At 40.5% G+C, this 26413-nt stretch overlaps 1 protein-coding gene and 1 non-coding gene across 36 annotated transcripts in view; one reads left to right on the top strand and one right to left on the bottom strand.

The window, feature by feature from the left end:
* The window catches only part of MTHFD1L (methylenetetrahydrofolate dehydrogenase (NADP+ dependent) 1 like), a 253716-nt gene that overhangs the window by 155970 nt on the left and 71333 nt on the right, over positions 1 to 26413 (bottom strand). For 27 of the 35 annotated variants that reach the window (XR_014065472.1, XR_014065473.1, XR_014065482.1 and 24 more), the window contains 3 exons: positions 24330 to 24470; positions 21657 to 21725; positions 18652 to 18763 (listed from right to left, as the gene is read on the bottom strand). The exons of 1 other annotated variant lie outside the window; for it this stretch is intronic. Coding sequence is in view for 17 of the 34 variants with exons in the window: in XM_081530228.1 (XP_081386354.1) it covers positions 18652 to 18763; positions 21657 to 21725; positions 24330 to 24470 (322 nt within the window). In the remaining 17 variants the exon portion in view is untranslated. Of the gene's footprint in view, positions 1 to 18651; positions 18764 to 21656; positions 21726 to 22454; positions 22581 to 24329; positions 24471 to 26413 lie in introns of those variants that run through there. 7 more of the 35 variants (XR_014065479.1, XR_014065485.1, XR_014065486.1 and 4 more) reach the window with 2 other exon arrangements.
* LOC145522078 (U6 spliceosomal RNA) lies at positions 8856 to 8964 on the top strand. The gene has a single exon (XR_014065896.1). It is a non-coding gene; the product is annotated as a U6 spliceosomal RNA (small nuclear RNA).

The raw sequence follows: 26413 nt of genomic DNA, 5'->3' as shown, positions 1-26413 counted from the left end.
GCCAGCATTCCTTTTTGTGTCTAAAAAACTCAAACTGAAGCTAATTGCCCCGAAAAGGAGAGCTGAGCATAATTTTTCTTTGGCTTATTTTAAAAATAATCTTTTGTGTACAAAGTGAAAGTGACAGTGTGAAATATATATGATTAGAAATATATTATTGATACGCTATTGGAATATTTGATGTGAAAGAGAAATGTATCTGGTATTTTAACCATTTTCACTGTAATTTACGTTCTTGGATCTCTCTGTACTGTTGACAGAGAACATGCCCTTGAGAGGTCCAAGTAAACAGTTTATAAAGGAAAGGTAACAAAGTATTAACAGTAATACTCCTGTTCTCACTTCTCACCTCTACCCTGTCCACACAAGCAGAAGGAGCTGAAAGTAAAGTCTGGTATCATTTTTACTTTGTATGAACAAAGAAATAACTCATTTTGCCATCTCTCTCTCTCTCATTCTTGGTATGTTCTGAGCATGGCCTCATATCTAGAAGTGGGTCCAACTTGGGTAAAGTACCAATAGTAAAAATACGATTATTTGTATTACACAGGAAAATCCTGACCTTTGATATACTTAAGAATGAAAGTGGGCCAGTTGGTTTGGATGATTCAGAAGATAATTCTAAGTATGTTTGTGTAGAGAAGTAAAAGGTCTCATTTCTCTAAATCATGGCTGGACACCAGGCAGATGTTGGAGAGAGAGAGAGGGACAGATGATTACATGGATGACTTGGCATTAACTCGATTCCAAGTCTAGGAAAACCTCTTGAACTATGTCATGCTGACCTCACCTTTCCATTTAAAGGAGCCCACACAGAACCAGAAAATGTCTCAGCTCCTCCTGCAGCTAGGTATGGCTATGAGACCAAGGTTGTTAGTGAGATGTAAACAGAAGTGCTATATGACTTGTAGGAAGACCCCTACCAGTGATATGGTGATATGCCTTTCATTCTTCTGGTTGGCTGAGATACAGATGTAATGGCTGGGGCCTGTGCAACCATACTGGGCTACTAGGCATTCCCTGATGATTGAGTAGATGACATACCAGTCCAAACTGCCTACCCTGGATTTCTCTTAAATGGCAAAGAAATAGTCATATTTGTTTTGGGTCACTTTTCTTCACTATTGCTGCTATGTGTAGGTGAACCAAGGGCTTCCCTGATGGCTCCTGACAATGCAGGAGACACAGGAAATGCAGGTTCGGTTCCTGGGTCGGGAAGATCCCTTGGAGAAGGAAATTGCACTCCAGAAGGAAATGGCAACCCACTCCAGTACTCTCGCCTGGAAAATCCCATGGATGCAGGAGCCTGATGGGCTACAGTCCATGGAGTCTCTAAGAGTCGGGCACGACTGAGCGACCTCACTTTCACTTTTCACTTTCCTGCATTGGAGAAGGAAATGGCAACCCACTCCAGTGTTCTTGCCTGGAGAATCACAGGGACGGGGGAGCCTGGTGGGCTGCCGTCTATGGGGTCGCACAGAGTCGGACACGACTGTAGCGACTTAGCAGCATTCCTGCCTGACAAATCTCATGGACAGAAGATCCTGGCGGGTTCCAGTCCCTGGGATTGCAAAGAGTTGGACACAACTGAGCAACTGACGTATGCATACAAACAAACAAACAAAATACATGAGTGAACCTAATCCTAGCTGATTTCTTTGTGAAAATAAAGCCGACTTAGAAACATGATAGTGTTTTTCATTTCTATCATTTCAGTTTGCACATAATTTGAACATTATGCAGTATTTTCTTTCTCTGTACAACAGTAACTCTGGGACTAAAGTCAAGGTTACATTTCTAATTTAGAAAAGATGTGAGATTTGCTCAGAGTTTCTTGATGAAAAAGCTACAATTTGGGAGGCTAAGAGTGGCCATAACTCTTTGATAGCTACCCCAAAGATATACCACTGAAGGTAAGTGAGAGAGGGTCTAACTGAAAGTTCCAGACACAGATTTAAATCACGACAGCAGAAACCAGTATGTCAGTTTGCAGTATAAGAGGATATATATGTAGGTTTCCTGTTCATCTGTCTTAAGAACTGTTCTCATTCTAAATTCTATCTCCTCTGTGTATGTACTAAACAAAGAAATGTTTTTCAGAAGGAAAAAAAAGTACCACTGTTTTTATAGTTGCTTTAAACACTTTTAGAATTTATCACTAAATTACAGCCTGATCCTAACAAATAAAAACAATCCAATTGACCAAAACATTCATGCAATTTTATAAAACAAACAACAAAGAACTAAACAAGATTTGGGCCAGGTAGGGTGGAGGGCAATCAAATGAATGTACTTCTATCACTGGTGTCTAAAATTGAGAATGTCTGCATGCATACATACTTGAATATACGAAAATTAAAAAATCCTACCTCATTTGTTAGGACATAACTGAACATTACAGTGGGGAAGGAGTTTTTAGCAGATGAATAAGACATCCTCACGCCTCTGGACAGCAGGCTACAATGGGTCATTTCTGTCTGTTCAGTTTATAGAGAGGAAGTTTTGCCAGGGTTCAGGCTGCCTGATCACTCAAGTCAGCTATTGTCCACATCTCTGCCATTCCCGTTACCAAGAAAAACGAAGAGCATGGATGTCTCTAAATAACCATCAGTCCTGCTGGAAAGTAAGGTAAAACCCCCGACCCACTATAAAGAACCTTGAGTGTCGAAGAATTGAAACTTTTGAACTGTGGCATTGGAGAAGACTCTTGAGAGTCCCTTTGACTGCAAGGAGAACAAACCAGTCGGTCTTAAAGGAAATCAATCCTGAATATTCATTGGAAGGGCTGATGCTGAAGCTCCAATACTTTGGCCACCCGATGGGAAGAGCCAACTCATTAGAAAAGACCCTGATGCTGGGAAAGATTGAAGGCAGGAGGAGAAGGGGACGACAGAGGATGAGATGGTTGGATGGCGTCACCGACTCAATGGACATGAGATTGAGCAAGCTCTGGGAGTTGGTGATGGACAGGGAACCCTGGCGTGCTGCAGTCCATGGCATGGCAAAGAGTTGGACATGACTGAGCGACTGAAAACAATGACATCCAGATTTAGCTCTAAGTAAAGACTTGACCATATACTAATGAGAACTGCCAATCTATTATGCCTCTAGCCTCAGCCTCTCCTAAATTCTAACCTGTATCTCCTCATCCACACTCTTCACTCCCAATGCATAAATAACAAACTAACATTTTGCCACAATGGCTTATTTTCCTTTTACAAAGAAGTAACACAGCACAGATAGAGTTGAAGGCTATCTTCATGCATGGGTACCCAGTTTGGCTCACTCCCTTCTTCTCATAGTCAGCAGTTCTTACTAACTTGGTGCTTATCTGGGTCATGTTTTCATTCTTTTACACATGTCTAAAGGCATAAACAAAATATAGTGCTGTTTGTATGTTTTTTAAAATATGTTGGACTGTATTGAAAATTCTACTCCTAACTTTTTCACTCACCACTGTTATTTCTGAGATCTTACCTTCTGTGGAAATACCCAGAATTAATGCTGCTGGTTGCAAGGTACCCATATCTACAGCTGCTGACGAGTCCTTTCCTGGGGAGGGGGCCCCATTAAATAAGGCTTCAACCTCTCATCCTCACTTATTTTCCTCAGGAAGGTATACTGACTTATCTGATGGAAAGGGGTGGTGGAAAAGGAACCCCATTTTCAAGTGGCATTCTTGTAACAATAACTCTACAAAATCATTCCGGAAGTTCTCATGGATCAGAAACTATATGCTCTTCTCCATATTTAAGGATGTTGAAAATATACTTCCAACCTGTTTTGTCTGCCTTATCTTGGAGCTACCTGAACTATGGTGATTCCTTGAATACATACCCTCCTTTCTCCCCACTGTCTTGTTTTACTGGATTATATCTCAACTCTTCTTCAAAACATCCCCCAAATGCCATCTTCTCAGGGAGTCTTAAGAATAGGGAACCACTATTTAAGAACTGTGCATCTATTTCCACCGTATTGAAAGCAGAACATTTCAGACTGGCATTTATTCGCCTCCAAGTGACCTCGTCGTCATCTCCCCCATGTCTTATACTTCAGCTAAACTATCCCCAGAACCCGCTAACGCTTTCCTATCATATTCATTTGTTCATTCAGTGTTCTAAGCACTCTGACTAGATACTATCGCTCCCCAACTCTGAGTGTGAAATTACTTCAGATTTTAAATCAGTTTTTCCTTTAAAAAAAATTAAAATTATAAAAGTAACACAACACTAATTGTAAAAACTTTCAAAAAATACTAAAATATGTAGTCTGCCTGCAGAATAATATGTATTCTGCCTGCAAATAAATCTTGTTGGAGAAAGAAAAAATTTCCCCCTAACCTTATGGGTATTTCTGGCTGGCCTAAGTGTCATCAGATAGATTAACAGGGGAAAACCCAAATTTAATTATGTACATACAGAGAATCAGAATATGAGATTCCAAAGACAGTCAGGTAAAATGAGGTATATGTGCCATCCTGGACTAAGGATTAGGAACAAATACAGAATCTAAGAAAACATGAGTTTGAAGATCTCTTTATATATCTGGGGGCTTCCCGGTAGTCTCAGATGGTAAAGAATCTACCTGCAGTGCAGGAGACTTGGGTTTGATTCCTGGGTCGGGAAGATACCCTGGAGAAGGAAATGGCAACCTACACCTATATTCTTGCCTGGAGAATCCCAAGAACAGAGGAGCCTGGCAGGCTACAGTATGGGGTCATAAGAATTAGACATGACTTATCGACTAAACCACCACCAAAATATGTAAAGAATAACATGAACATCACCATGACCCCATTTCCCACATGTCAATGACAGTAATCACTTGACATACTTCATTTCTACCTTTTCACTGAACGTAAATATTTATTTAATAATTTTTAAAATACAAGAAATATGAATACTGTTAGCAACTTGATTTATTTTACTGTGAACTTCTTTCTAGGTTCTATGTAAATCTATATTTTTAATAACCTTGATGTTACACCAATAATACCACACTTTTTGCTTTTTTTCTTAAAGGTTTAGGTTTTAATTTTCACATTAAATTTGGTATGTCTTTATGCCGAATAAATTTGTACAAGACTTTAATTTGAAAGTTCTATATATAGTGGAATAAGTCTAATTAAGGACACTCTGGGGTCTCCTTTGATATCAATTTTATTCCTCCTTATTGTTATGGCAGTATTATCTTGTTTTGATATCTAGAGTTAGAAAAATCATCCATCATTGTTCTTTAAAACTTTTTTTGTCTTTCCTCATGATTTATTCTTTTAGAATCCAGACAAAATTGCTATTTAACTGTGACGCTCATCTTCCTCTGTACACCAAGTCGCTTCAATGTGTCTGACTCTTTGCTACCTTATGGACTATAGCCCATAGCCCACCAAGTTCTTCTGTCCATGGGATTTTTCTGGCAAGAATACTGGAGAGGGTTGCCATTTACTTCTCCAGGGGATCATCCTGACCCAGGGATCGAATTCGGGTCTCCTGCATTGCAGGTAGATTCTTTACCATCTGAGACCACAGGGAAGCCCCCAGATGTATAAAGAGATCTTCAAACTCATGTTTTCTTAGATTCTGTATTTGTCCCTAATCCTTAGTCCAGGATGGCACATATACCTCATTTTACCTGACTGTCTTTGGAATCTCATATTCTGATTCTCTGTATGTACGTAATTAAGTTTGGGTTTTCCCCTGTTAATCTGTCTGATGTCACTTAGGCCAGCCAGAAATACCCATAAGGGTAGGGGGAAATTTTATCTTTCTCCAACATAACTATATACTCTGGCAATGTGTAGTAACTTTATAGTAATTTCATGCTAGTTTGACAGAGAAATGATGAGTAACACTGATTATTCTCATTTAACAACATGGTATATATCTCACCAATGATTCAGACTCGAGTCTTATTTTATGATTTTCAGTAAAATTTTATGATTTTCTTTCTATATTCTCATTTTCTGCTAAGTTTATTCCCAGGAATTTTATAGTTTGGTGACACACATATAAATAGAATATTTCCCCTTTTACAGTATTTCCTTATTGCTGATAAAAAGGAAACTATTACATATTTACATTGCATCCAAATAACCAAAACTCTTATTACTTAAAATAAATTTCTTGAACTTTCTATTATACAATCATACTGTATATATAAACGAGGGACATTTATCACTTTCTTTCTAATATCAATACTTTCATATTGTTCTTGTTTATTACATTGGCTAGTACCTGCAGGATAATGATGAATAATGACGGTGATCATATATCTTTGTCATGGACTCAATACATGTGTGCTCCTTTAAGACTTTACTATTCAATATGAGGCTGATTGTTAGTTTCTGTCTTTCAAATATATTCAAATTCTTCTATCACATGAGGTCTTTATCATTCCACTGAGATACCTCTGTGTTCAAGTAAAGAGTTACTTCTTCACTCTGCTTTATTTTGAATTGGATACCCAAGCACTTTGTAACTGGACATGGTTCTTTTAAACATCAGGGAGTTTTTAAAATTGATATTACTTGCATTAAAACATTAATGGCTGGGACTTTGCTGGTGGTTCAGTGGCTAAGACTCTGCAGTCCCAATGTAGGGGGTCCAGGGTTCATTCCCTGTGCAGGGAACTAAATCCCACATGCTGTAACTAAGAGTTTGCATGCCATAATGAAACGATTTCGCATGTCACAACTAAGATCCCACGTACTGCAACTAAGACCCAGCCCAGACAAGTAAATAAGTAAATTAAAAAAAATTAATGGCTAAAAGAACAATTATGGTTGAAGCTAACAGGAGGTTGAAACTTTTAGAAAGTCCTAATAATCCAGTTTTCTCTCCCCTCCCCCCAAAAGATATAAAAAATTGGACATAAGAATACACTTTTCATTTAGTGATGGCCAGTTTTCTTCTATTTCTTACTCAAAATTCTATTCGGTTTTCTTTGCATGAGTACAGCACAATGTTGTAATTATATCAAACATTGGTATGAATGAAAGCTTACGAACAACCTCATATAATTGCAGTTTTCTAAATTTATACATGAGGTAAGGGTAACTGGACTCTTTTCAGCATCCTCTGGCAGAAAGTTCACAGCCAAGATGGGGCAAGATAGCAGCCATATAAATTTAAATGTTACTGCATAGTTGATATTTTTACTTTTAATCCTCATAAAGTCTATGCATTTTAAAATCATTTTATGTTAACATTCATAGCACTAATCCCTGCAAGACAGTGTTTTGACAGGGGTCTTATTTTAACTCCATATTTTATGATGGTAAGCAGAACAACATTAGGAGCGCATTATTTAGCATACACATAAATCCTAAGTAGGGATGGGCAAGATAACGCATCGAAAATAAATTTGCATTTTGCAGCACATAAAGAAACAGTCAAGGTTAGGTCAGACATTCCTAAAGTTCAAACTCCTTTCCAAACTGTTTACTTTTTACTTAATTACTCTTTTATTTAGTCAATTACTACCTCAAAACACCACCGCACAAAGAAATATCAGTGTTTACCATAAAAAGCCTAGAGGAAATTCAGACATGTTTGCCAGTAGATACATTATTTGGTAAACTGATGTCTATTATTCATCGTTCATTTAAAAAACCATTTATTCAGTGCTGGTTATGTGCTAATAAGCACAGGGCTATATGATGATGATGATATGGAATGAAAACAGACCTTTAGGAAGCAGTAAAGCACAATGATTAAAAGCCAGAGTTCTGGAGTGGGGCTTAGACTCTGCTGCACCCCTGCCCCCACCCCGCTTGCCCTAGCTGTTTGTCTTTGGGCACCTACTCACTCCCTGGGATGCCCAGTTTCCTCAGCTGTAAAACGGGGGAATTAGGACAACTTTTGTTGAGGACTGGTATAAGACATTAAAGATATCATATCCATGTAATACAGAACGCCCCCAGCAAGATGCCCAGCACACAGCTGGTCCTCAACTTGTGGGCGGAGCCAGGATACAGGAGATTCTGCGTTCAGCAAGACAGCCCCACAAAGATCTGTCCACTGTCCTTTCACTCCTGCTTTGGGAAAACCTGACTGTGATTATATGAACTTAGAGCCCTCCTCCCAAGCTGCTTTACATAAAAACTCCAAGCTATCAATGTGTACCCCATTTTTAAGGAATGTAAACAAGAGTGCAAATTGAGAGAAGGTTAACTTTGTTTTCTTTGGAACTTTGCAAAGAGATATTCACTTTTGCAGAAAACTGCATCGATGCCAATAACCACTTGTGACATCTGAGTTGCCAAAACATGCCTAATCCTTCTGCACTCGTGATGATCACGTAGGAATTCTGTGTATATGCAACCATCTGACCACTCTAGTGTAGCTGAACTATTTCTTCTAATTAATACATCCTGAAGGGCTTCCCTGGTGATCCAGTGGTTAAGAATCAGCCAGTGCAGGGGACACAGAATCAATGCCTGGTCTGGGAAGAAACCACATGCCCTGGGCCAACTAAGCCCGGGCGCCATAACTCAGTCCAAGCACCCTAGAGCCAGTGCTCCACAACAAGAGAAGCCACCGCAATGAGAAGCTCACAGCTGGAGAGTAGCCCCAGCTCTCCACAACTAGAAAAAGCCTGCACACAGCAACAAAGACCCAACACAGCCAAAATAATAAATTAATTAAAAAACACATATTGAAATACATAACATGTTACCATAAAATACTTTAATGTCACAACTAACACATTACATTGTTTTTTGAAATTATTTGTAGAAGGTTACAGTGCCTGAGTTTTACTTCAGGATAGTCAAGTCTTTGGTATAAAAAGAGGGAAGGGATGACTTTGAGAACACAGGGCTACATAACTCATTCAAAGTCACAGCTGGTGCTCGCTTCGGCAGCACATATACTAAAAAAAAAAAAAATTGGAACGATACAGAGAAGATTAGCATGGCCCCTGCGCAAGGATGACACGCAAATTCGTGAAGCATTCCGTATAAAAAAAAAAAAAAAAAAAAACAAACAAAGTCACAGCTGATAAGAAACAGGGCTGGTATCTGAGCCGGGGCTGTCCCTAGGATGCATGTGCTTAGGTCTTCCACTTCTGAGGTGGAAAACTTAGGATGCTCCTGACCTCTGTGGAGTTCTTTGACCTGGGAAATCATTTGTTAGATCATTTACTCAGAAGCTGAGGATACAGCACTGAACAAAAGGGACAAATCCCAGTGCCCTAAAGGACTTATCTTCAGGGGAGAGACAGACGGTGTTCTCACAGATGCCTGCATGGCTGGCAGCAATACAGGGGGTGGGGGTACACACAAGGGGGTCTGGGGGTGCTATCGAGGGGATGGGTGCTTCCAGTTGGAATGCATGCGGAAGGCCTCCCTGACACATAAGCCGAAGACTGAGTGAAGCAAGGGAGCAAACCATGCAGTTATGAGGGAGCTTGGAGAGTGAGAACCCGTGCACAGGACCTGATGTGGAAGGCAGCAGGGAGAAAGAATATGTGTTGATGATAACACAACCACGGGAAATAACCTGAATACCTGCTGATAACATAAGAGGTGGTATATTCACAGCTGCCAGATGAAACACGTTACAGAAAATACACTGCCATGTTTTTGTTGAGAATTCTAAAATATTTTTTCCTATTATTTCAGTAGTGAGCAAACGAGAGTTTCAGATGTCAAGAAGGAAATGGACTGGAGTGAGGTCATACGCCTGTGAGCGCAGAGTTCCAGGGCATCCTGCTTTCTCCCTGGTCACTACACAGCCTTGTAAACAAGTCTATCTAGAAGGATTCTTCCAACCTAAAAGAGTCATCGCATCCCCTTAGAGTCTCAGATCCTTTCTATGGACATTGGTCCTAAACGCCTCTGTCTGAGAAGGGAACAAGCAGGAGTGTTTTCCATTGTCAGAACACAGACATCCCTCACTTGGAAGAATGCATTAGGGACTTCCCTGGTGGTCCAGGGGTTAAGAGTCTGCCTGCCAATGCAGGGAGCCCAGGTTCCATCCCTGGTCAGGGGAACTAGAGCCCCCATGTCAAAATTAAGACCTGGTGGGGTCAAATAAATATTTAAAAAGAAAGAATTAGTATTTGTGAAGGTTTATCTTAAAAGTAAGGATCCTTAGCATCTTACGGTGGTAACAGAAGCTGGTGTCCACCGTTCAGTTTGGGCTTCTCCAGCATTACGGCACTTGAGAACAAGCCTTGAGTTAGGTAAGGAGAAATCAAGATTCGGGGGCTTACTCAAACTACCCAAGATCATAGTCAGAACACAGCAGAGAGCACCTCAAATCCGGGTGGCTGAAGACTGCAAACTAACATGTGTGGTTGCTCCAGGGAAAATCACCTCCCTTACCTGGAGTTTCAGTATGAGAGCAGAAAACGATCAATAAACCATATTGGCATTAAAATGACCCCATTAGTCTAACTTAATATTATAACTGAATTTCACTGAAGCATTGGAAGATCAGGCTATAAAATCTGGTGACCTGTAATTAAGAAATTTTACTTCTAAATTTTAAAAATGTTTATGAAAATAGTTGATATATACCAAAGAATATATATAAGTTAGCAGCAATAACTAAAAACCTGAATATCAATTCCCAAAGTCCAGAATGGTGGTCACTTCTAGTGGAGAGGCAGAGAAATGGGATAGGGGTGAGGGGTGGGGAGCATGACTTCTAATACCTTTCCCATCCCAAATTCAAAATTCCCAAAACAATTAGAAACAAGGCTCCTAAAAGACCAAGTATCGAGAATGCCCAAGGGTTAGGACTCCCCATTTTAATTGCTGAGTGCCTGGGGTTCAATTTCTGGTTAGGGAACTAAGATCCTGCAAGCCACACAGTGTAGTCTAAAAAGAATAAAAAATAAAAGACCAGGTACCACACTGCTGAGTAAAGCTCACCATCAAAAGATGAAGAGTTGGCAAGAGATAATGCTTCAAGCTCTTCTAGAAGAAAGCCCTAATCTTTGTAGTGATAAGCAGTGCTAGAGAAACCATCTTTTGGCTTCTCTTCCTTGGGGATACAAAATGCCAGGATAAATGGACTGAAAAGCAGTTCTAGAGGCAGACTGCAAAGCAAACAGCTGACCAGCACATGCACGGCCTTGAGCACTGGCTTAGATTTGTTGAGACTTTTTGGCTATTTGTTTCTTTTTTTCTTTGAGCCAGAGCTGACAAGCACCTCTGAAAGAATTGCAGAGGAAGAAAAGTTTCACAAATTTTATGACTAATGAAAAGGGGATGACATATACAAGCATAAATTCTGAAATGATTAAAGGCTTATGTGTAAGAACCAACATTTTATGAACCAATACAGATGATCTTTATAAACTCAAGCAGATGGATGGAATTCCCTCGTAGTCCAGTGGTTAGGGCTCCAAGCTTCCAGTGCAGGGGGCACTGGTTCAACCCATAGTTGGGGGACCTAAGAACCCACATGCTACGCAGTATGGCCAAAAACAGAGAGGATGGAAAGAGGAAAAGCTACAAGGAACACGCTGAAAAGATAAGCCACACGTGGGAGAATACATTTGTAGCACAGGTTGGTAAAATAGTCATATTTGGAACATATAAAGGATATTATACATGAATAAAAAAGAGGTAAATGGCCTCAAAGAAAATAAGCAATTCACAAATTGATATGTCCATAAATATGTCTATACTCACAACTATAATGAACTACCATTTTACTACCACTAGGCTGGCAAGATTTAAAACAGTCTAACAATATAAAGTGTTGGTCACTCAATTGTGTCCAACTCTTTGTGACCCTGTGGACTGTACCTTGCCAGGCTCCTCTGTCCAAGGGATTTCCCAGGCAAGAATACTGGAGTGGTTTGCCATTCCCTTCTCCAGGGAATCTTCCCGACCCAGGGATCAAACCCGGGTCCCCTGAATTGCAGGCAGATTCTTTACCATCTGAGACCAGGGAAGCCCATACAATATAAATGTTGGGAGGGCTTCCCAGGTGGTGCCTGTGGTAAAGAACCCACCTGCCAATGCAGGAGACATAAGAGATGTGGGTTTGATCCCTGGGTGCGGAAGATCCCCAGGAGGAGGGCATGGCAACTCACTCCAGTATTCCTGCCCATAGAACTCCATGGACAGAGGAGCCTGGCTGGCTGTAGTCTGACACTACTGAGTGCACACACACACACACACACACACACACACACACACACATAAATGTTGAGAAGAATGTCTGCCAACAGACACGGGTGAGGAGAGCAGTGAGTAGATCAGAATGTGACTCAATAAAACAACCTTTAATTAGCAATACATTCAGGGAAAAGATCTTTTAAAGTAGTAAGAGAAGAATTAAAAAAAAAGAAAAACAACCAAATTTATTCCATTGCTGTTTGCACACATTATTCTGAATCAGAATAGTAATTATATTGGTACTTATTTTAAATGTGACCATCCGCTATAGACTGGTTATCTGAAACAAATGATTGTTTAATGAGAGTGGACGGGAACCGGGTAAAGAGAGATGGGACTATCACCATAGGCAGAAGAGCTGGTTGATCATCTATACAGGTTTGAGTGAGAGGAACCCAGAAGTTGTACCCTCCACCACTTACTGGCTGAGAGATGCCAGACACGTTTCATAATCTCGGTAAGCTTCAGTTTATCAGCTGTAAGACGGGGATAATCAGAACTGTTCAAGGATTAAATGAGAACGTACATGACTGCTTTAGCACAGGTCTGGAGCTTGGGAACAACTCAAGAGAATGGGAGCATTTATAATGAAAATATTGCCAGGGCTTTGTTTCCTAATCCCACTCAGTTTGTCTTGGAAATGCCACAGCTATGTGTTCTGATCTCTAAATCCTAATCCTGAAACGTTCACGGCCAGCCAAGCTCCAGTGCACGATTTAACTGGGCACTGGTCTAGACTTACTCGTCTACTGCAGTGTTTGTTTACGCTTATGTTCCCCTAGGCTGGAATCCAGCCTAGGTCTGCATGTTGTTCTGCAGCTAGCAAGGAGGAGTGACAACTAATTAGGTGACTTCTTGACTTTTTGGAGTCTGGACGAGGCTGTGAACCGTCAAATGTGGCTGGAAAATCAAAAGCCACTAAAGCTTCACAGAGATCACAAAAGTGAGTAGACTTAAACCGCATACAACATCCATCAGGCTACGAGATGACTCTTTCGAGTCATAGACTCCCTCAAGAATCTAACGAGAATTGTGAAGACATTTTTTTTTTACAGTATATATACTCCTATATATAATTCTGTATTTAATTATGGGAGGGGTGGCTGGTGATTGGCAGCTAACAACCGCTGGCTATGAAGCTGTATACGTGGACGCTGCATTCCAGAGTGAAAGCAAGGTATTCATTCGAAAGTGGAATCAAAACCAAATTAAGAGAGGAGAAAACAAATCCCTACAAATAGTTTAAATGTGAGATCATTTCTAAAAACCTAGAAATTCAATGCTGTTTTCCTTTATTTTCTTTTCACTTTTAGAAATAACATGATTGGGGTTGGATGCCAAAAAAATGTTTGCCTTTATAGCAATAACTGTTAAGTCAAGGGGACTCCCACAAGGAGTGTTGATGAAAGGAGAAAGAGAAATAGAAATTCCCTGGTGGCTCAGACAGTAAACAACACTCCTGCAATGCAGGTGACCCAGGTTCAATCCCTGGGTTTCGAAGATCCCTTGGAAAAGGGAATGGCTATCCACTCTAGTATCTTTGCTTACAGAATTCCATGGACAGAGGAGCCTGATGGGCTACAGTCTACAGGGTTGCAAAAGAGTCAGACATGACTGAGCAACAAACGCTTTCACTAAACTGTCATGAAGCCTTTTGCTCTGGTCTAACGAATTCATGCAATTAATTACACTCCACTCTGTTTTAAGTCTAAATGGAATACTGATTCCATTATCTTAGAGTAATCATTTTATAGTAGACAAAACAATCCCTTCCTTGTGAGTGTTGGGACAGAACAAAAAACTAGACTAAATGTATCTTAGCAAAACCAGTCATATGAAGAAAATTTTACTCGAGAGGTACCCATTATCTCTTAAGGTTCCTTGTTAATCAATACGATATTAAATCTCATAACCATTGTACTCACTTCTCAGACTCCGTTTATGGGCGTGCCTCTCACACCCACATTATAAATTACTGAGGGTAAGAGACATGTCTTGATCTTTGATTCCCACTTCCTTCCTGTATTACTTGACATATAGCAGAAGCTCAATAAATGTGTACCAAAATAAATTCTTTCAAAGGATTTAAATGTATTTTCTTTGGACCAGAAATTCTGTCAAATTGCTGCTTTTCTGTGAATTTCCTTTAAAAAAAATTCTTTGCTGGATTTTCTATTGGATTATTCCCTTTTTCTTTTTTAAATCAGTCCATGGTGGTTTATATATTCTAAACGCCAGTCATTTGCCTATTATCTTTGAAAATGTCCCCTCCTAATCTGTCAAGTGCTTTTTCAGTCGTGTATCTTTTACCATAACTAACTTATTTTAAAAAATATAGCCCAAGTTATCAATCTTTCTCTTTCGAGCTTGAGCTTTTTTGTATCTTAAGAGAGACACTCTCTTACATACAACCACACTTCTATGGACGTAAATTCGTTCTCAGACTTCAAATAAATCTGCACTACTACATTTAACTTCAGTAGAAGGATGTTAAAATGGGGGTCTTTTGCATTTCAGTGATGCCCCAAAAATATGTCAACTGCTCACATGCCAAAGAATGACGCTAAACCTAGCAGCATGTGCAAAGGAATTGCTTGAAGATACATTTTGTATCCCTTTGTCCAAGAGATACCTTTCAAAGGGGTTGACAAGGGTAGAAGCTGGGCAAGGATTGCTTCAAAGAAAGTTATGGATGTGCGGGTCTCACTCCAGGCCTGCCAGCTGTTCCCCCTTTTCTCGAGCCAGTGAGTGAGGCTATACAGAACAATTGCAAAGGCTCAGCAGTGATACTGCCATTGGGGGCCAGAAAATGTCTATGAGATGAAAAGAAACAGCCCATGGCAGGGTCGTGTGAGAGATGGAACTGCACTGCTACTGATGGTGGTCAGACGTCTAAGGGCTATGGTACCCAGAGACCAGGTATGCAACCAGCAGTAGAATTTTTTTAAAGGGAAATATATAGCCCAGAAGTCTTCTGCCTAGACTGTGGAAGAGGCCAGACTGGTATCATCAACTGGCCAAGCTTCAACCCTGGAGGGGCCATTGGCAGCCTAAGTGCAAGGTGAGGGGGGTTACCAAAGCACCCGCCCTCCACCCCCACTGTCATCTAGATGCAGGCCCAGTTTTTACACTGGAGAGAAGCTTCCATTTGAATGCAAATTAGGTTTTGATTTTCATGAGACTGGACATCCAGATATTAACTGGGAGTGAGAGTAATATACTGCAAATTTTATCCAAGTACAAGGGAAGAACCAGACCACGGAGCAAGCTCGACCAGGAAATGGGGAAAGAGTGATGATGGTCCCTGTTCCCTCTGTTCAGGACACTGACTTTGCTCTCAGAGTTCCATGGAGCCACAGCATCAATTTACCACCTTCCTGAAGGATTAACAGCATAGATCTTAAGTCCTGTGGTTTATACTGATGTAAGTCACTAGTGTTACATGTATGCTGTGTGCTAAGTCATGTCGTGTCCAACTCTGTGCGACGTTATGGACTATAGTCTGCCAGGCTCCTCTGCTCATGGGATTCTCAAGATAAGAACACTGGAGTGGATTGCCATACCCTCCTCCAGGGGATCTTCTTGACCCAGGGATTGAACCTGCATCTCTTATGTCATCTGCATTGGCAGGTGGGTTTTTTACCGTCTGAGTCACCAGGGACACATAACGGACTCTGATCTTTATATGTTAAAAATAATATAAAGAGAGATATTTGCATACTCATATTCACAGCAGCATTATTAAAAACAGCCAAAAGGTGTAAGCAGCCTAAGTGTCCACTGACAGATGAATGGATAAACAAAATGCAGTATATACATAGTATGGAGAACTGTTCAGCCTAAGGCAATTAGTAAGGGAATTCTGACAAATGATGACAACATGGGTGAACTTTGAGGACTTATGCTAAGTGAAATAAGCCAGTTAGCAAAACACTGATATGAATTATCTAGAATAGTCATGTGCAGGGACAGAAACTAGAAGGGTGGTTTCAGGCACTGGAGACATGGGGTTGATGTTTAATGGGTACAGAGCTTCAGTTCTGCACCATGAAGAGTCCTGGAGATGAATGGTGGTGATGGTTTTCACAACAACGTGAAAGCATTTCACTGAGTGGCACACTTAAAAATGGTGAAAATGGTAAATTTTATGCTAGAAGCATCTTAAAACAGTTGAAAATAAAAACTAAATACAGGAAATTTAACCTCCATTAGTAATGTATCAAAAATGGAGTGAATAATAATGAGGAGTGACTAAGAATTAATTATCCAGTCTTACCATGTGTCAGGGACCATGCCAGAATGTATCCATGGTCTCATTTAATCCTTATTTCAAACCTATGAGGCAAGTCCTATTAAAAATCCCTACCTTATAGATAAGGAAACTGAGGCAAACATCGGTTACCTTGCCTAAAACCACAACTTGAAAGGAGTTGAGAAAGACACCCTAACTCTAGGACTTGGCCTTTTAGAAGAGATCATAGAAATAATTCACATAATTATTGATATTTACATAGTTACTTCGGTTTATAAGGGGTTTCCCAGGTGGAGTTGATGGTAAATAATCTGCCTTATTTAATCTATTTAAGAGAAGTGGATTCAATCCTCGGTTGGGAAGATCCCCTGGAGGAGGGCATGGCAACCCACTCCACTTCTTATCTGGAGAATCCCATGGACAGAGGAGCCTGGCTGGCTACAGTCCATAGTGTTGCAGAGTCAGACATGCCTTAGCATGCACGTTAGGTTTACAAAGCACTTTCTCATTTGTTACTACTCATTAAAAACCACAGCATAGGTATTCTCCTTTTGTCAAAGGAGGACACTAAGTCCTAGAGAAGTTAAGAAAATTGCTTCAAGTCATATGAAAAGTTAGGGTTCTGATTCTACAGCTTCTAACTCTGGGTCCACAGCTACCCGTCCAGATCCAACTCCTAGTCTGGTCCAACTTCTCATTTTCCAGATGAGAATGTCTACAAGAGACATGCCCAAAGATGCTAATAGTTTCTCCAAGGCCACACAGAGAGCTATTGTGTTCAGTGTATATCATCAGCATATACCTTTAAAGATCCTTTGCCACAGTAACACATATTCTATAAATACATGTTTATAAAGTAAGGGCTGGTACAGAGGCAGAGAGCTCTATCAGCATAAAAGAGAGTGCTTGCTTCAAGAAGCTCTTTATTTGTAGAGTTGATGCATTGGAACCTGCACTTCACATAAGTGTCTAACCTTTCAGAGCCTGCCCTACCCAATCTCTTTGTCCATTAGCTCTACAATTATGCTGTGATCAATCTAGCAAATCCATTTAGACAGTACATCTAGCCACTCTCAGAGTGGATTCGGTACTGAAGCAGCAAGTACATGAGAACTGTATAATAAGAACTTTGAGAAATGAACCCTATAAATCCTCATTTGATCCTGACTGCATGTCTATAAGGAATTCTTAAAACAGTCTCAATGCCCTGATGAACTTTGTAATGGCTAAGTGTAAAAGTGCAGAGCTAAGCTCGTTTGTCTAGCAGAGTCTTTTCTAGTAAAATAACTCACTTCTGACTTTGATGCAAGGCTGATGATTGGTGAGAAAGAAGCAACTGCTAGATTTGGTGATTATAGGCTTTCATATGGTGAATGGAAATTGCCTGCTGGCATGTGAAAATCTGCCAGTGTAACACCTCCAATGTCAAATTACAGTGGAATTTCACGAATCCTTGCTTGTTTCTTTCATGTTTCCTCATGGCCTCAGTATTAGGGGTAGGATTGGGCCTGGCAGGGACTGAGCAGTTTCCCCCTCTTTCTGGCTGGAATATCCAACAAGAGCCAAAGAGAAGTAGGTACCACAAAGAACTTCACAGCAGCAAAAAGTCTTTAGTCTTACCAGCAAAAATGTCCAAGTCTAATGGTTGGGCATCTCCCATCCATTAAGCCACAAAAGCACACATTTCATTCGAGGAAGAGCAGACTGATTTCATTTCAAGTAATCAGTAGTGCTATTACTGCTAGTAGTAGCTGACATTTAAAGAGCACTTTCTCCTATTAAACTACACACAAAGTATGCTCCAGGAGGGCAGGACTAGGTCTGCTTCCCTTACTGCATATCCACAGCTGAATCACATGTGTTGTATGTGGCAGGTTGTCAATAAATATTTGCTGAATGAATAAATAATACCATTTGGTTGTCACAATAACCCTTGAAGATTTGATACAATATTGTCATCACCATTTTACAGATGAGAAAGCTGAGGTTCAGAGGTCACTGTACCCAAGGTCACATAACCAGCAAGTGTCAGAGTTTATATTCTAAACCACGTGCACTTGACATCAAAATCTATGGTTCAACCACAGTGTCACATCACTAGTGCAGACCAGACATTAGGGCTTTTCCAGGACTGATGTCATCTCTGAAAGGTGGACATACAAGAATATATCTCATTCAGAATGGATCTCACTCTGTTCCAGCCATCATTTGTTAGATTTCTTTCATATTCTGGCAACAACTAAGTTGAAAAGAAGTGACTTACCCACAAATCCTCCTTCACCAACCAGTTTCAGGGCAATTTTATCAGCTAGCACGGAAGAGTTGCCATGAGCGATGTTGGCAAAGGGGCCAGCATGCACAAATACCGGTGTCCCCTGTGGAAGCAGAAGAACAAATTTTATAAAGCTACTACCCTACAGTCCCTCTACTGGGCATATATATGGAGAAAAACAAGATCTGAAATGATACGTGCACCCTAGTGTTCACTGTAGCAGTGTTTATAGCCCAGACACAGAAGCGACCTGAATGCCCATCAACAAAGGACTGCACGACGCATATGGTATATATGCGTATATATGGTGTATATGTATATATGGTGTATATGTATACATACAATGGAATATTACTCAGCCATTAAAAAGAATGAAATAATGCCATCTGTAGCAATGGGGATGGATCTTGAGATTATCAAACTGAGTGAAGTCAGGTAGAGAAGAAATATGCTATGAGATCCCTTATATGTGGAATCAAAAAAGAAAGGATGTAAATGAATTTAGGTACAAAACACAAAGTGACCCACAGACTTAGAGAATGAATTTATGGTTGCTGGGAGGAAGGATGTGGGGGAAGGGACAGTGAAGGAGTTTAGGATGGACATGTACAAGTTGCTATATTTAAAACAGATAACCAACAAGGACCTACTGTATAGCACATGGAACTCTGCTCAACATTATGCAGCAGTCTTGCCGGATGGGAGTTTAGGGGAGAATGGATACGTGTATATGTATGGCTGAGTCCCTTTGCTGTTTACCTGAAACTATTTCAACATTGTTAATCAGCTATATCCCAATTCAAAATAAAAAGTTAAAAAAAAAAAAAGCTATGAGAACCAGTTATTTCCTATTATAAATTTTGATAAGCCACTGTGTTAGCTGCCTCAGTGACCATGAAATAAACCTCATGTCATAGTATTCTGCATTATACTCTTAAAAAGAATGGAATTAAACTCTGATGGGCTAAGAAGCTTGTTTAAGTGTTTTTTACCCCATTAAGAAATCAACTAATTCAAGAAAAATATAATCATAAAATCAGCACAATAAATGAACTGTGGGAATCATGGCAGGGCAAGTACATATTATTACTGGCCATTTTTATATTTACAGTAATAATCTTTTGATTTTTGAAAATTTTATCTTTCTCGTTGTTTATCTTACCTATTAAAAATCTGGTAACTATTAAGACAATGAAAGAAAAATGTCACTCATAGTAAAATGTCAGAGTTACTAAAAAGACAAAAGAAAAAAATAAGGGAATTCTCAAAAACTTTAGATTTTAATGATTTAAACAAAATTTGTCATGAAATGACATTACTTTTCTTTTACTTTCATTTCTATACCTTTGTCAAACAGAAGAGACCGTAGTCCTATCTAAAAAAATTATGCACATTCAGTAAAATGTTCAGGTTTTATTCGGAGCCAGCCAGGGCCACTGAGGTCTGTGTGTACGAAGCCTTGGCTCCACCTGTGAAAATACAGGCTGCCCTTCCACTGACATGGGGGGAGGCAGGGAGCAATGCAAGGGGTGGGACCATGGAACTTCCCATGAACCAGGATGGGCTGTGAGTGAACATGTTTCAAAGCTGAGAAAAATGAACAAAAGCAGGAAGAAAGGCAGTGAAAGAAAACTCATCGCAAAGAGTGAAAATATCTGTGAAATAATGCTGGGATCCGTGTTTACGGAAATGAAGAAGTGTATGTTTACTGTCCAGATCGCCATCTGTCTGTCCATCTACAGTTCTCACTTCTATGCAGAGGAACCTTTTAAGTGCTCTGAAGAAAATACTGTTTAAGATCTTAATGTCTCCATCACCTCCTAGCCTTGGGAGTTCCAGGATGTAGGGCCTGTAGTAAGCAAGTGGAGCTAGTGAGGAAAGTTTAAAGAGACAAGGCCATAGGCTCCACCCCTGGGTAGGCAGTGGGCTTCACTCCTCTGCGCCCTGCAACTCTCACCCTGGCCATCTGTTTAAGAAGCACTGGACACCAGTCTCCAGCGTGACTGGTGACAGGGTGTGGCTGAATTAGCATCAACACACTGCTATTCCTGGGATAATGACTCTAGGGACTACATTGGCAGCATTTAATTTTAATTAGATTAAAACTAAGGCCACACAGCAGATTCATCAGTAGAGCCCTGGTTTTTGACCTCCCAGGATGTGATTTAAATAGATATAAAAATTCTTAGAACATCATTGTTGGACATTCAAGCACAGACTCACACAACTCAACTTATATGACACAGTATATTGAGTTAACACTTTGTCTAAGAAATTCTATCACTAACCCAAAGACAAAAAATATCTATCCTGAGTTCAATATTTTATTTTATAGGCAACCACTTAGCAAAGTAATAACAGGAACTATCTTGGTTTCTATGATGACAAAGCTATGAATATTCTCTATAATGGAGTTTTCAACCATTTCATAAGATTAACACTTCAACTGTTCCTAGCTGACCAGAGATCTAAAAGAGCATTATCCACAAGAACTTTCTGCAATGCTCAAAATATTCTCTATCTGCTCTGACCAATATGATAACCACCACTCACATGTGGCTACAGAGCACTTAAAATGTGGCTGATAAAAATAAATAAATAGAAATGTAACTAGTATGACTGTACAACTGAATTTTAAATTTAGACTAATTTAGATTGAAATAACCACGAGGGGCCCATAGGTACCATATTGGACAGAACTGCAGCAGGTGGGTATTTCCCATCTACACTGCATGTGGTTAACCCATGGCTACACAAGTTGCTGAGATGTAAGACTGACATTTATTGAGTTTCTAAGTTTCTACTCTGGTCAATTAGTACTTCATTAGCCAAGACAGGAATCATATCAAGAACCTTTTTCTTTCTGGATGACCAACCAGTTATTCTGATGCCCCTCACAGGCTCAGACTGGCTGGAAATGCTCACATGCAGAGATGCAAAAGCAATCTATTTAATGCAACTCTGTCAACAATTTCTACGAAAAGAAAATCACTTACTTCTAGGGTCTGCATCAGATTTGGTTTTATTGCGTCTTTCATCAGAACAGTCAAAGCACCCGTCACCCCCTAAAGAAAAGGGAGGAAAAAAAATACACTTATTTAGATTATCGACAAAAGATCATTCACATGAGGGCGAATTCTCAGCCACTTCTCACCAGCCTGCCTCGTGCGTGGGCAACTCCACTGGCGGCCATTGGCTCTGAGCTATAGGTAACACAGTGCTCTCACCTCACCTGAATGGATGCCAACCCTTCTAGGATGTGATGGGGAAGCAGTAGTCATTGCATTTTTTCTCAAGACCTTCCGTGACTGAAATAAGGGGCTTACCATTCCTTTCAATTCACCTAAGTTTTTTCTGGCAATTATGCACATTATTTTTCATCCCCAGAGATTACACTATTGCCCTGAGAAATAAGATGAAGAATGAAAACAAGGCTGGTTACAGAAAGAGAATGTAGAGAGAAGGGGGCATGTCTAAAGGCACCCATTCTGGTTTCCACTCTCTCTCGCATCTCATCCCACAGATGCAGAAGGTACTCAGGACACTGGAAAGGGTTCTCGTTTTCTGTCTCTCAGTCTATATCTGCCTAGAATGAAGCCACTGCCACTCGTGGCTGTGGTTGCTTCCTTCCAATCCTATGAAGCTTGAACTACTCTCTCTCGCAGCTCCCTATTCCATTCCTGGAGAAGAACAGGACAAGGAAGAGACAAAGCAGGGATGAAGTCTGAGAACTACTGGGGAAAGTGTGCTAAAGCAGGCCACAAAGGGAATTTTTTCAAAAATATATTGTTCTGTTTATTTATTTGGCTGGGCCGGGTCTTACCTGCGGCATGCAGGATCTAGTTCCTCGACCAGGGACCAAACCCAGGCCCCCTGCATTGCGAGTGTGATGTCTTGGTCACTGGACCACCAGGGAAGTCCTGGGAAAGCATTAAAAAAAAAAAAAAATTCCTTCCCACCTTTTCTAAAGACCCTCGGGAATGATCTTTCAACAAACTAGTCAAGTTATTGGAAGGCCATATCATGAGCAAATGCATGTGAACGTAGCCTCGAAAAAATGAAGGTGGCCTGCAACATATCCTAACAGATCAGGCGGTAGAATCTAGGGACTCTTCACCTCTCCAAAGTGCATTTGTTTATTACTTTCTCTCTACCTCTATCACCAACAATATTAAATTTTTCTCTTATATAATCAATTTCTTTTTTTGTAATTTTATAATACGGGATCACTGAAAATGTCTTTAAAAATCAAATTTACTTTCTACTTTACTGGACAAAATAAACATCACAAGAACTGTAACCTACCTATAACAGGTATATGAAGAAATTAGGTACATTTCACAAGCAAGAAACACAAAAGAGTCAACTCTGAGTTTTTTTGTTCCAGATCCAAGAGTTTTATCACAAACTAAAAAAAGTTAAGTTTAGGGAAATATTTGTGGATTAAGCCCTTTCAAATTACTCCTGACATATTACTGATACCTAACATTAAGAGGATACAGAGGAAATATTTATACAGAAACTATGATATTCTAGTCTAGAGAGAAATGTTGAGATTTGATAATTTTTAAAAAGCAGTATTTTTACAGCAACCCACATTTGGGTTTTCTCTTTAAGGCTTATGTTAAGCATTCCATGAGCTGCCGATGTAAATATATCTATTTAACCTACTTTACAAGACTTATGAGTCAGTCATATTCACCTCTTCAAAAAGAAGCCAAAAGGTAATCAAGACATTTTGGCAAAGGGTTAAAATTACATTCTAAGCCCTTGGAATTAATAAGATAGCAATTTGCCTTTCTCATCAGTGTTTATTTAAGATTCCATTATGGTGCATGACTGAATACATGGGAAAGTAAGCTTAAATTTAGAGCAATGGCTGTCTATGTTGTACCAAGTGTTGTGTGCTTATAAGCAGATGAAATAGCTACATCGCTGAGGGTGGGCGGGGTGAATAGCAAAGGTGGTTATTAAAGAGAAGAGGAAAAAAAGATTAGTGTGCAAATTACAATCAGCAGTAAGTGAGGCGGTGGTGTGCCAGACTACTACGAACATTTTGTAAGAAAGCATCATTCCATGCAAAAGAAAGCTACGTGAGTAAGAATGGTTCGGGGGAGATCTGTTTTTAAATAAGCTGAAACAGAAGTCGAAGGTATAAAATTAAACACGCCAGCATGCTCAGGGAGAAGGCTGGAGTCAAAAACGTGCCTCGTTAACTGAGTCTTCCCTTTTAAGAAGGTGGAGTTGCTTCTTATTCCTTGGAATGGTGATTTGCCCTCAATTTAAAGCAGGCAAAGATTACCCTTAAAAAAAAAAACAAACAAGCCACAGGCTTCACACCCCCAGGCAGAGCAGAAATCAGGATTGGAAAGAATCGTGACAAGCACGTGAAGTAGATTTCAGGTACTCTGATTGCAGCCAGGAATAATAAGCATGTTACAAATGCCTGTGAGTACAACATTAAGTTGTAGGACAACCAGGATCTTTAGTAGGAAAAGGTGTGAACAGAAATTCCCATTATACCCAGTGACATGAAGAAGACTTTCCTCCTGATTACATGTGGCTCAGACGGTCATGTATTTGCCTGCAATTCGGGAGACCCGGGTGCGGTCCCTGGGTCGGGAAGGTCAGGGACCGTGAGCTCTCTGGAGCTTCTGAGATGGACATACCAAGTCGTCTGCTGTCACGGGCTGTCCGTTTTTGTCACTGGCCACCACCATTCTTCCTAGCCGTTCCTTCATGTCCGATAGGCTGTCGGTCAGAGCCAGCACTGCCATGATTTCACTGGCCACTGCGATGTCAAACTGCGCCTGAAACGAGTCAAGGTCAGCAGACTATTTCCATGGAGCTCTATGTTGCAGCACTCAGGTCTTGCAGGCCTGGGGTTCAATCCTCAATGGGCCGTTCTCAGATGCGTAAGTTTCCAGCAATTGCACAGTCCTGGGCTCAGTGCTTTTTCTTTATTTGCTCTGCTGAGCAGAACAGGTCATGGCCGGGCCCCTTGTAACACCAGCTCGCGGCACTACGAGAGTGCTTTTGTAGCACGTCTCAGACCTGGAATTGTTAATGTGATGGTCTGATGGATGTAGATCTCCACCGCTGAACTGTAGTGCCACAAAGGCGGGGACCATTTGGGGAGGATTTGCTCCTGAGTCCCCAGCTTGGGGGACCAAGTGTGAAACAAAGCAGGATTCAGTATGCGTAGGCGAAATAAAGGGAGAGTTGGCCAACTACCCTCTCTGTCACTTCTGTGTGTCGAGGAGGCTGCATGTGCTTGCTCAGTTAAGAGATGAGGAGCAGAAAGAAAGATGAAAGAAGATGGTTTGAGGCCAGTTTCGTAGACTTAGAGCTTGGCACAGCAGTGAGAAGACCCCCAACCTGTGGAGAAGACCCCCAACTTGTGGAGAAGACCCCCAACTTGTGTTCTCCACGCCCACTCCCCAGTCATGAGGTGACGTGGAATCCACTCTGAGCTGCCCACCTCAGAGAGTGAACCGTTCCGCCACAAATGTGGAGAGTGGCTATTTTCTGAGAAATGCCCCTGGGCCTTCCTATTCCTTCTCCTGGCTCTGATTCCAGCCTGGACACAATCCAACAAGAACACAAGGAACATTGCCCTCCTTCCTCCTCCTAATTCAGCCACTGGACAAAACCACTTCATTACCCTCCGTCCCCAGGGGCGTGGGAGCCAGACAGGTTCAGTCTAACATAGAAAATGGCTGTGCCCTGGCAGGATCACCTCAAGAGATATTTTATTGTCCATTTCTGGCACCAACAGAAGAGGAAATGAAGGAAAGAAGGAGCTTTCTGGCTACTTCCTGGTTGAGATGTCAGTAATTGTTGATTTAGTGAAAACATATTACCTGAGACTCAAATGCATCTATACTCAATTATTATATTCTCAATATAAGCCATTCCAAACATAAGTGGTTTTTCATTGTATGAAATTTAGGATTTTCTATACCTCCATTCCATTAAAAACAGTGCATATGAAAAAAGACTAAAAATAATGAGACTTTCTGTACAAAAACCAAGGTTCAAAATATTCTTAAAATATGAACCGTGTAAGTAAAAAGTGGAATATATAACACTCCTATAGGTTCTTCATTTGTAATTGTTACAATTTCAGAATTTTGTATCTCAAGCACTATCAAAAACGAAGCAAGGATCAATATAGGAATAGTTACTCATTTTATGCCTGAATAGTGTAGCTATTAGAGGCCTACTTGTTTCTGTTTTGCAAATAAAATATTTCCAAATCACATTAAGGTATAAAGGAGATATCCTTATTGTGTATCACATGTTTACACAAAAGACAAAAAGCCATGTTGGCAAGGATGTGACTCGACATAGCTTTCCTGGAATGTGATGGGGAAATGCACACCAACATTTAAATCTGTATCCTCTGATTCTGCAGTCATGGATCTGGGAATTTGTCATAAGGATATCGTCAGGCAGGATTACACAAAAATATGTGTATGTTGTTGTTCAGTCACTAAGTCATGTCCAACTCTTTGTGACCCCATGGGTTGCAGCCCAGCAGGCTTCCCATCCCTCACTGTCTCCCGGAGTTTGCTCAGATTCATGTCCATTGACTCAGTGATACTATCTAAATATCTCATCCTCTGTCACCCCCTTTTCCTCTAGCCAAAATCAAGGTCTTTTTCAATGAGTCAACTCTTCACATCAGGTGGCCAAAGTATTGGAGCATCAGCTTCAGAATCATTCCTTCCAGGGAATATACCCTTAGTAC

Source organism: Giraffa tippelskirchi, chromosome 9, assembly GCF_054371585.1.
Source record: "Giraffa tippelskirchi isolate mGirTip1 chromosome 9, T2T-mGirTip1v1.2.pri, whole genome shotgun sequence".
Lineage (NCBI taxonomy): Eukaryota > Metazoa > Chordata > Mammalia > Artiodactyla > Giraffidae > Giraffa > Giraffa tippelskirchi.
This window is presented reverse-complemented; position numbering and strand designations above follow the sequence as displayed.